Source organism: Zophobas morio, unplaced genomic scaffold (assembly GCF_036711695.1).
Source record: "Zophobas morio isolate AGI-343-1 ecotype UQ-CSIRO unplaced genomic scaffold, CSIRO_AGI_Zmor_V1 ptg000016l, whole genome shotgun sequence".
Lineage (NCBI taxonomy): Eukaryota > Metazoa > Arthropoda > Insecta > Coleoptera > Tenebrionidae > Zophobas > Zophobas morio.
This window is the reverse complement of record NW_026972121.1, coordinates 2815334-2827217: the sequence shown is the minus strand read 5'-3', so window position 1 is coordinate 2827217 and position 11884 is coordinate 2815334. Positions and strand designations below refer to the sequence as shown.

Here is an 11884-nt window from a genome sequence, read left to right as displayed (position 1 = left end):
AAGGACCTCAAAAAATTTCAAAGGATATCACAGTATGAAAGGATCAATGGAGAAAAGGATCAAAAGATCTAAGGAATAAAGGATCCACGGATCGAAAAATCGAAGGATCTAAGGATCTAAGGATCGAAGAAACGAAGGATGGAATGATCTAAGGATCGAAGAAACGAAGGATGGAATGATCTAAAAATCTAAGTATCTAGGGATCTATGGATTTAAGGACCAAAGAATCAAGGGATCAAAGGATAAAATGATAGAAGGAAAGAAGGATCAAATGATAAAAGGATAGAAGGATAGAAGGATAGAAAGCTAGAAGGATAGAAGGATAGAAGGCTAGAAGGATAAAAGGATAAAAAGATAAACCGGAGAATTTGGATCTATCGCACTAACAAAAAGATGAAAGGATAAAAGGATGCAAGGATGAAAGGATGCAAGAATGAAAGGATGAAAGGATGAAAGGTTGAAAGGATGAAAGGATGAAAAGATGAAAGAATGAAAGGATGAAAAGATGAATGGATGAAAGGATGAAACGACGAAAGGACGAAATGATGAAAGAATGAAAGGATGAAAGTATGGAAGGATGAAGAGATGAAAGGATGTAAGGATGAAAGGATGAAAGGATGACAGTATGAAAGGAATACAGGATGAAAGGATGAAAGGTCAAAGAATCAAAGGATCAAAGGATCAAAGTATCTCAAAGGATATAAAAGATATCAAAAAATTAAAGGATCTAAGATTCAAGAAATCCAGGGATCTTAAAGGATCTCAAAGGATATCAAAGGATTTCAGAGAATCAAAAATCAAAGGGTGAAAGGATCAAAGTATCGAAGTATCAAAGAATCAAAGAATCCAAGAGTCAAAGGATCTAGGGCTCCAAGGATCTAAGAATCTAAGAATCTATGAATCGAAAGATCAAAGGAACCAAGGGACCAAGGAGCCAAGGATCCAAGGATCAAAGGACGAAAGAACGAAAGACGAAGGGACGAAAATGCGCAATAATGTTGAATACTGATAAAATAACGTTTTGTAAGGTGGTGTTTACGTCATGTCATGAATTTAAATTGACATTTGTGGCCAGTGGCGTAACATTGCAAGGGTCTGAGTCGCAAACTGTCTACTTTATTCTATACACAATTACACTATAAAAATATGTTTACCTTTTAAAAAAAAGAACAAAAAGTGAATAATTTCCAAAACAAACACTGTAGTGGCAATCGCCAATCCAATCAACAAAACAATGAAAGCCCCTTGCAGTTTTCCCAAATCCAAAAACTCAGTATTTGTGGTGGTGTTGAGTTTTTGCATTTCTTCCTCTTTCCACTTCTGGGTGTTAATATCAGCAGCCCAATGATCGATAAACCCACCTTCCACTAACCTCGAAATGATATTGTTGAATCGAAGCGCTAGAGGAAACCCTTTTTTCATCAACAAAATGACAGGATAAGTCGCTAGTTTACTATTAAAACAATAAATAAGAGGAATATTGTCCCTAGTAGCGTACGACTCCTTAATGTAGTGAGTGTAAGACGAAGATAAACAAAGAGCGCTATCTTTAAGGTACGCCACACGTGCCAGACAATCCTTAACCTCCAAACAGTCGTCCGAACGATCAAAAACTGAGGCATCGAACGACGCATTCTTATCAACGTAGTTGAAAATGTTCAACGGAAACAAAATCTTGTAGTTTTTGTCAAGAATGTCATCAATGGAGTTAACCTGGGTGCTATAGGTTGGTTTAGTTAGAATACTCATCAACTTAGTTTCGTACAAAACTTCAAAATTCAGCGAGAACAAGATCCAAAAGAACGTGATCCAGCGCAGAATTTGGGTTTTCGGGTGGTGTCGCACGGATACACCAAGTGCCATGGAGAACGAATTTTGGAAACAGTATATACACTTTTTGTACAGAGTTTCCTCTTTTCGGGTTTTACCTAGCAACCAAATTAGGATACCGAAGGTTATGAAAGACAGAACGTACCCAATCCACAATTGGTAGCTTATCGCGTCCAAAATTTTTTTCCAACCAGCTTGAGTGGGGGCGTGAGGTACACACCAAGCAAAAGATTCGAAAAAATAAGTGTCACTTAATTCGAAGAACTTGCTTTTGGACAAAGACGGCGTTATGGAAGCTATACCCAGATCGACTCTTTTGTTGCGCAAGAGTGCCATGAGACCAGTGCCGGTACCATTGTCGAACAAATGTCCCCAGTTTTGGGACTTTTCAGACATTATGTAGCTCACGTTCATCCGTAATTTGGTAACTATAGTTTCGATTAGTCTTATTTCCACGCCTTCTTTGATTATGTATTGGTCTGTATTGTCCACTCTTGCCACCGGTTTCATGACGAACGGCGGCCACGTTACCGCCCCCACCTTCAACTCACACGCTGTCAAAACTTTGGGGATTTTCTGCGGAAACAGGTTCGAGTTGTTGGTAAAACTGCCATTACAACACACATCTAGTAGCTTGAGCCTTGCATAATCAAAGCCACGCCTACATCGATACGGGTACCACGTGTACACGTTGACGTGTCGCGATTGGTTCCGGTCTGCCGTTATTAAAATGAAGTCGTAGACGCCTTCTAACCACAACGTTTCGACCATTCCGGATAGAACTCTCTCAGTTTCGTTGTAGATTTGGTTGGCGATGATGAAAAATCTCGCTTGGGAGTTCCACGAATGCAGATATTTAAAATTCTCGAGGGTGGCTTCAAGATCTGCCACGTCTGATGTTTCTATGATGTAATTTTTGGTGTGTTGCCAGAAATTTTTCTGGGGGGTTTCTTTCAAGTCCATCATTTTGACGGAAATGGAGTGACCACGGCGCATCAGTTTTTTCACGAATTGGTTGTCGAAGAGGTCGGTGGTGTTTTGTTCGTTGGTGGTCAACCAGATGCTTTCTTTTTTGATGAGGAATTTTTCGGAGATTTTTGTTAAGCATGGTAAGAGGGGTGGGGTGGAGTTGATGAAGAGTTGGGGTGAGAAGGGGTGCGAGGGTTGGATACTTAGGGCTAGGAGGAGGATTTGTGCTGGTGTCATTGTGGTCGGCGAGAGATTAATGGTGGAAGCGGTTTTAATTTGGCGTGGTCTAACAATAAAAATGTTTTCTTTGTGGTGGAATAATGGCTTTTATAAAATTTTCAATTAGGTTAATTGCTATAAAATGGAGTGAATCATGTTTCAGTTTAATCGTTTTGTGTGAAAACAGTTTTAAGGTGAAGAGGTCGAGTTTTGTTTTTGTGTTATACTTCAAATATTTTTTGTTATCACAACGTAGTTTTTTTTTAAAGGAGTGATATTTTTAATCATCTTAGTCCTCTGCTTTGGAGAGACAAACTCATCAAATCAAACTAATTTCTACGATACATTCTTGATAAACACGTGAGTTCAGCTTGTTATAAGTGTTGAGAGGACATTTTATCCTGTTCATTCTTTGCTTTAAATAAATTTTTTCATCGAAAATATGTATAATCGAAAAGTTGGGAATTATAAAAATTAAAAATCCAGTAAAGAATCGAAACGTTGAAAAATGGAAATACAGAGAAATGAAAAAATGAAAAATTGAAAAATTCGGGATCAGAAAGACATAATTCGAAAAATCCAGAAATTGAAACACCGCAAAAGCTAAAAAATGAAAAATTGAGAAATACAAAGTATAAAAATCGAAACTGAACAATAAAAAATTAAAAATAAAAAAAAACGTAAGATATCTGGAAATTAAGAAATCAAAAATGTGTACATTCCAAAAGTTGGGAAATGGAAAAATTAAAAAACCGAGTACAATGGCAAAGGTGAAAATTCTATAAACTGAAAATTTGGATAATTGAAAAATGGAGAAATGAAAAAATGAAAAATCAAAAAATCGAGGACGAGAAAGACAAAAACCCAAAAGTCGAAACATCGGAAAAGTTAAAGACTGAAAAAAATTGGAAATTGAAAAATCGCAAATTTCAATTTCTCGTTTTTTCAATTCTTACGTTTTGTAGTTTTTAAATTTGTGGATTTTTCTATTTTTCAAAATCGAAAAAATATCCAAGGATTCGTGGATCTATGAATCGAAGGATCTAAGGATCGTAGAATCGAAAGATCGGAAGGATCTAAGGATCAAAGGATCTAAGGATCTAAGGATCTAAGGATCTTAGGGTCTAAGGATCTGAGGATCTAAGCATCTAAGGATATCAAAGGTTCAAATAATCAAAGGATTTTTGAATCTTCGATGCTTGTCAAAGATTAAAAAAATCAGTGGACCAAAGGATCAAATGATCAAACGATCAAAGGATCAAAGAATCGACTGATAGAAAGATAGGAGGATTAGAGGATCAAAGAATCAACGGTGTAAAGGATCAAAGAATCTAAGGTTCAAAGACCAAAGGACAAAAGGATCGAAGGATCGAAGGATCCAAGCATTCAAAGATCGAAGAATCAAAGGATCAAAAGATCCAAGTTTCAAAGGAATAATCAAAGGATAAAAGGATCAACGGGTCCAAGGTTCAAAGGATCGAAGGATCAAACGATCAAATGATGAAAGAATCAAAGGATCAAAAGTTTAAAGATTCAAAAGATAAAAGGATCATAGGATCAAAGGATGAAAGGATGAAAGGATCAAAGGATCAAAAAAACATCAAAATCTAAGAATCGAAGGATCGAAGGATCGAATGATCGAGCGATCGAAGGTTCGAAGTGTAGAAAGGTTGAAAATCAAAGGATCGAAAGATCTAAGGATCAAAGAACAATAAGATCATAGGATCAAAGAACCTAAGGATCAAAGGATCAAAACATCAAAGGTTCAAAAGATAAAAGGATCACAGGATTAAAGGATGAAAAGATGTAAGATTCGAAGGATTGGAGGACTGAAGGATCGAAGAACAGAAGGATAGGAAGATCAGAGGATCAAAGAATCAAAGGTTCAAACGATCAAAGGATCAGAGGATAAAAGGATCAAAGGACCAAAGGACCTAAGGATTCAATGGTCCAAGGATCGATGGATTGAAGGATCACAGGAGCGAAGGAAAAAAGCACAGAAGAATAAAAGGATCAAAGGATCAAAAGTTTAAAAAATCAAACAATCAATGGATAAAAACGCAAAAGGATCAAAGGATGAAAGGATCACACGATCAAAGGATCAAACGATGAAAGGATAAAAAAATCAACCGATCAAAGGATCAAAGGATCAAAGCATCTAAGGAATAAAGAATCTAAGAATCGAAAGATCGAAGGATAGAAGAATCTAATGATCAAAGGGTCTACGGATCTAAGAATCTATGGATCAAATGATTTAATGCTCTCAGGATCTATGGATTTAAGGATCTAAGCATCTAAGGATACAAGGATCTAAGGATCTAAGGATTTAAGGGTCTAAGGATCTGAGGTTTTAGGGATATCAAAGGTTCAAATGATCAAAGGATTAAAGCATCAAAGATTCAAAAAATCAATGGATCAAAGGATCAAAGTATCAAAGGTTCAAATGATCAAAGGATCAAAGAATCAATGATGAAAGGATCGAAGAATCGAAGAATCCAAGGATTGAAAAATCGAAGGATAGAAGAATCGAAGGATAGAAAGATAGGAGGATTAGAGGATCAAAGAATCAAAGGTGTAAAGGATCAAAGAATCTAAGATTCAAAGGATCAAAGAATAAAAGGATCGAAGAATCAAAGGATCAAATGATCCAAGTCTCAAAGGAACAATCAAAGGATCAAAGAATCAAAGGATAAAAGGATCAAAGGATCCAAGGTTCCAAGGATCGAAGGAGCAAAGGATCAAAGGATGAAAGGATCAAAGGATCAAAAAAACATCAAAATCTAAGAATGGAAGGATCGAAATATCGAAAAATCGAAAGATCGAAGGATCAAAGGATCGAAGGATCCAATGATCGAGCGATCGAAGATTCGAAGTGTAGAACAGTTACAAAATCAAAAGATCGAAGGATATAAGGATCAAAATTTAAAAGATCAAAGAATCAAAGGATAAAAAAATAAAAGGATCAAAGGATGAAAGGATCATACGATTAAAGAATCAAAGGATGAAAGGATCAAAGAATCAACTGATCAAAGGATCAAAGCTTCTAAGAAAAGAATTTAAGAATCCAAGGATCGAAGGATCGAAATAACGAAGGTTCGAAGGATCTAAGTATCTAAGGATATCAAAGGATCGAAGGATCGAAGGATCGAGGGAACCATGGATCGAAGGAGATATGAATCTAATGATCAAAGGGTCTATGGATCTAAGAATCTACGGACCAAATGCTCTAATGCTCTGAGAATCTATGGATCTAAGGATCTAAGGATCTAAGGATTTAAAGATCTAAGGATCTAAGGATTTAAATATATATAAGGATCTAAGGATCTAAGGGTCTAAGGAGCTAAGGGTCTAAACATCTGAGGATCTAAAGATCTAAAGAATAAAGGATCAAATGATCAAATAATCAAAGGATCAAAGGATCTAAGGGTCTAAGGATCTAAGAATCTAAGGATCTAAGCGTCTAAGGATTTAAGGATCTGTAGATCTAAGGAATAAAGGATTAAAGGATCAGAGGATCAAAGCTTCAAAGGATCAAAGGATTAAAGTATCAAAGGATCAAAGGATCGAAAGACCAAAGGATCAAAGCATCAAAGGATCAAAGGATCGAAGGATCAAATAATCAAAGGATCAAAGGATCAAAGGACCAAAGGCTCAAAGGATCAAAGGATCAAATGATGAAAAAATCAAAGAATCAACCGATCAAAGGATCAAAGCATCTAAGGAATAAACAATCGAAGAATCGAAGGATCGAGGAAACCGTGGATCGAAGGATAGAAGAATCTGATGATCAAAGGGTCTATGGATCGAAGAATCTACGGATTAAATGCTCTAATGCTCTGAGAATCTATGGATCTAAGGATCTAAGGATCTAAGGATTTAAGGATCTAAGGGTCTAAGTATCTAAGGATCTAAAGATATAAGGAATAAAGTATCAAAGGATCAGAGGATTAAAGGATTAAAGGATCAAAGATCAAAGGATTAAAGTATCAAAGGATAAAAATATCAAAGGATCAAAGAATCAAGGGGTCAAAGGATCAAGAAATCAAGGGATCAAAGGATTAAATGACCAAAGGACCTAGGGACCAACGGATCCAATGGTCCAAGGATCGAAGAATTGAAGGATTACAGGAGCGAAGGATAAAAGGATAAAAGTATAAAAGGATGAAAGAATGTAAAGGTAAAAGGAAGAAGGGATGAAAGAATGGAAGGATTTAAGGATGAAAGGGTGATGGATGAAAGGATAACCAGATGAAAAGATGAAATTCTGAAAGGATGAAAGATTAAAAGGATGAACGGATGAGAGGATGAAAGTATGAAAGTATAAAAGGACAAAAATGTTAAAGGACAAAAGGATAAAAGTACGAAAGGAGAAAAGGGGAAGAGGAGAAAAAGAGAAGAGGAAAAAAGGACGAGAGGACAAAAGGGCAAAAGGACGAAAGGACGAAAGGAAGGACGAAATGGCGAAAGAACGAAAGGACAAAAATACGAAAGATCCAAAGGACGAAAGGACAATACGACGAAAGGATCAAAGGATCAAAGCGTTAAAGCATCAAAGCGTTAAAGGATCAAAGTATCAAAGGATCTAGAGATCTAACAATCTAAAGATCAAAGGATCAAAGGATCAGTGGATCAAACTACCAAAGGACCTATGGACCTAGGGACCTAAGGATCCAATGGTCCAAGGATCGAAGGAATGAAGGATCACAGGAGCGAAGGATAAAAGGATGAAAGGATCTTAGGATAAAAGGGTGGTGGATGAAAGAATGAACAGATGAAAGGATGAAAGAATGAAAGGATGAAAGGATGAAAGGATGAAAGGATGAAAGGATGAAAGGATGAAAGCATGAAAGGATGAAAGGATGAAAGGATGAAAGGATGAAAGGATAAAAGGATGAAAGGATGAAAGGATGAAAGGATGAAAGGACAAAAGAATGAAAACATGAAAGGATGAAAGGATGAAAGTATGAAAGGATGAGAGGATGAAAGGATGAAAGATAAAAGGATGAAAGCATGAAAGGATGAAAGGATGAAAGGATGAAAGGATGAGAGTATGAAAGGATGAAAGGATGAAAGGATGAAAGGATGAGAAGATGATAGTGTGAAAGTATAAAAGGACAAAAAAATTAAAGGATGAAAGGATAAAAAGACAAAAGGATAAAAGCACAAAGGAGAAAATTGGAAATGGACAAAAGGACGACAGGATGAAAGGACGAAAGGACGAAAGGAAAGGACGAAAGGACGAAATGGCGAATGAGGAAAGGACGAAAGGACGGAAGGGCGAAAGGACGAAAGAATGAAAATACGAAAGGACGTAAGGACCAAAGATCTAAGGATCAGAGGATCAAAGAATCAAAGGATCAAAGGACCCAAGGACCCAAGGACCTAGGGACCTAAGTATCGAAGGATTGAATGATGACAGGAACAAAGGATAAAATTATAAAAGGATGAAAGGATGAAAGAATGAAAGGATTAAAAGATGAACGGGTGATGAATGAAAGGACAACAAGACGAAAGGACGAAAGGACGAAAGGACAAAAGGACGAAAATACGAAAGGTTCAAAAGGTCACAGCGTTAAAACGTCAAAGCGTCAAAGGTTCAAAGGACCTAAGAATCTAGGTATCGAGGAATCGAAAAACCGAAAAATTAAAAAATCGTAAAATCGACAAATCGAAAATTTGAAAATTTCAAGAAGTCGAAAAGACGATTAAATTGGAAAATCGAAAAACTGAAAACTCGAAAAGTTGCAAAAAGAAAAATCGACGAAGTGAACAATACCAAAATATAAAATTAGAGAAAAAAAAATACAAAACTGTAAACCTGATCTGACCTGATTTCGCCATGACCTGACAAGTATTATCAGATCACCGCTCTGAGAATGAGGGAGGTATTGTATAAATTCTTTAGACCAATTTTTCGTTAATTTACAGCCACATTCCAATAATGAGAAACAGCGATATGGTAAATACATCTGTCTCTTTTTATAACATTAAATAAAGAAAAATCGAAAACTTCAACCTGACGTAGCTTTAACGTACAAAAACCAAATAATAGCTTTCACATTATTTATAAGAATATAATGGGACCGACCATGTATTTTTAATGCGCTACAAGAGCAAACAATAATTTTGTGCACGACCCAACATTTAAACAACCAAATTTATTAAAACATGTCTTTTTCAATAAAATTTCAGCAATGCAACGAAAATCAGTGTTACCATGAACCTCACAATTTTATTTTTAACCATGGCAGCTTTGGGTAGCGAAAAACGCGAAACTCTTTTAGAGCAATTTAACCCACAATGTTTAGTCAAAGTAATCGACCGCTTTGCTCAGTCCGGAACCATCGTGTTGCTAAACGCCAAATCGACTCTATGGAACTGGAACTGGAAAAAAATATGTCTAGAGCAAAAATTCGTATTTTTAACTAGCAAATCGTTCAAGTTTACGAACCACGATCTTCTGACATTTGCCAAAGAAGTGTACATTTTTGAATTTAGAACGTTGAAGGAGCTACAAGCAGCTGTAAACGAACTCAGAAATTTAAAATTTTGGAACGCTAGGTCAAAATTTTTGTTGCTGTATTTGGAAGACGGTGCCGACTTTGCAATCGAGAGGTTCTTCAAGTTGCTATGGTCGAGTTATATTTATGACGTTGTAGTGGTAACAGTGTCTAAATTGTATATATGGCACCCGTATTTGTCTAGTTTGACGGTACGCAATATTTGCTCGAAGACCACGTTTAACAAAACTTTGACTATTAGTGAAGTACCAAGAGTGTTGGTTCCTCATCCCCTAAAAGTCGAAGTGGTTGTTTTTCCCCCTTATGTCATCACTAACGACGCAGGTGGCGACATCGCAATCGTGAAAGAGTTAGCCCAAATCATGAAAACCGATCTCTTTGTCAACCACAGCGAAACTCCGTTCGATTTTGGCGTGGTCCTCGAAAATGGCACAGTCAGTGGGATGTTCGGCGCCGCCTACTATCACAAGTCAGACATGTCCATCGGGGGATTCATCCTAGACCCCGATAGGTACACCCTGTTAGACGCTAGCTACACCTACCACAACGAATTCTACTACTGGTGTGTCCCTCGAGCCCGAAAACTCCCATCATGGAAGCAGGTCTTCGAAACCATGACTCTGGACACCTGGCTTTTGATTTTCGTGGCATACATCACCATTGCCACTCTTGCCTGGTGTTCCAGTTCAGTCAAAAAGGAAGAAAACGTGTACAAATTAATGTCGAACTGTTTGTTCTACAACTTGGAGATTTTCCTCGGCGCTTCAGCCAGCATCTGGCCGAAGAGCCAAATCGTGCGATGCTTGATGTCCTTCTGGGTCGTGATTTGTCTAATCCTGAAGATCATCTACTCCACGAAATTCATAAGTTTGATGGAACGCAGACTCGAAGAAACCCAGATCAGCACTATGGACGAACTTCTCCAGTCTGATTTGGAAATCTGGATGAAGCCGTCAACGGTGTCCCTGTTTGGTGAAAGCCCCACGCTGCAAAATTTCATCCAGAAAGGGTACAATAAGTGCAGTACCGCCCTGGAGTGCACCAATAGGGTGGTACGGTTCAGAAATGCGTCCGTTTTAGTTTCCGAGTCTTTCATCAAGTACACCCAGAACCTCTTTCTTGGTAGAAATAATCTTCCTAGGGTGTACTGTTTCGATAGTGGGGTGAACATTTCGCCCATTTTTATCGGGATGAGGAAAGGATTTCCGCTGAAAAGTTACGTTGATGAGGTTTTAAAACGGTTTGTAGAAGCCGGTTTGGTCCAGTTTTGGCGAAAACAGACTTTTCAGAAACACCAAAAAGGAAATCACGTTTTTCGGAAAAGGGTGAATTTGGAGTTTGCTAAAGCGCCGTTGTTTTGTTGGCTTGTGGGGATTGCGGCGTCGGTTGGGGTTTTTGTGATTGAAGTGGTGTTAAATAGTAAGTTTTTTATTGTTAAAAAAAATAATGTGTGACTAATTTATTAAAAAAAGTCGATTAATATTTAGTCTGTTATTTCATTTACTACATTTAAGCTTTGATAGTGGGTAAAATCAATACGTTCAATGCCGCTAGATTATAAAAGATTGCCTGATGGATAAGTAGTTTGTTTACTCGGAAGTTAATTAGATGCTAGTTAAGTATTTTTTTTCGACAATTTGTTCTATTATACGTCGGTATCGACAATTGATGAATATTAGTGTTACTGTAAATAAAAATGTAAACAATATACCGATATTCAGTCTCGGGTGGAGTTAAATTACGGCTTTTTGTATGATCCACTCATCGGCTAGCGACAAGAATGTTCTAATCTAATAGAATTTAATCGAACTATAGCACAACTGATCAAAAAAAAAAAGTCAAAAAATTAAAAAGATAATCGTCAAAATGTATACACTTACGTCGAGAAAATAAAAATCTTAAAAATTAACATATTTCATTAGGCGAATCTGAAAAAATGGTAACAGTTTTCAAAGAAATGGGGCCGAAAATAAATTGCGAAAGCCAAAATCACCAAAAAATCTCCCCAGGAAATTTTTGAAGACGACCGAAAGATCAGAATTTTCATAAAGACGGAAATTTTGAAAATTCTAGCAAATCAATTTTTTGAAAAATCCAAAATTTAGTCATACATATATCTTTCGATTCTTAGACCACTGGATCCTTAGGTCTTTTGATCCTTTGATCTTTTGAACCTTTGAACTTTTGATCCTTTTATCCTTTGAACCTTTAATTCTTAGATCATTAGATCCTTAATTTCTTACATTTTTAGATCCTTTAATCTTTTAGTCCTTCGATCCTTGGACTTCGATCCTTAGATCCTTCGATCCTTTGATATCCTTGGATCCCTTGATATCCTTTGAGAT

At 36.9% G+C, this 11884-nt stretch overlaps 1 protein-coding gene across 1 annotated transcript; it reads right to left on the bottom strand.

Annotated features, from left to right (window-relative positions):
- Positions 1–1131: 1131 nt before the first annotated feature.
- On the bottom strand, positions 1132–3036 carry LOC135129762 (ionotropic receptor 21a-like). The gene has a single exon (XM_064057011.1). It carries the CDS (start codon positions 3034–3036, stop codon positions 1132–1134), a length of 1905 nt encoding a protein of 634 aa, XP_063913081.1.
- Positions 3037–11884: the final 8848 nt, after the last annotated feature.

Coding starts and splice junctions, on each gene's coding strand:
- LOC135129762 (XM_064057011.1), bottom strand. CDS start 3,036: ATGACACCAGCACAAATCCTCCTCCTAGCCCTAAGTATCCAACCCTCG.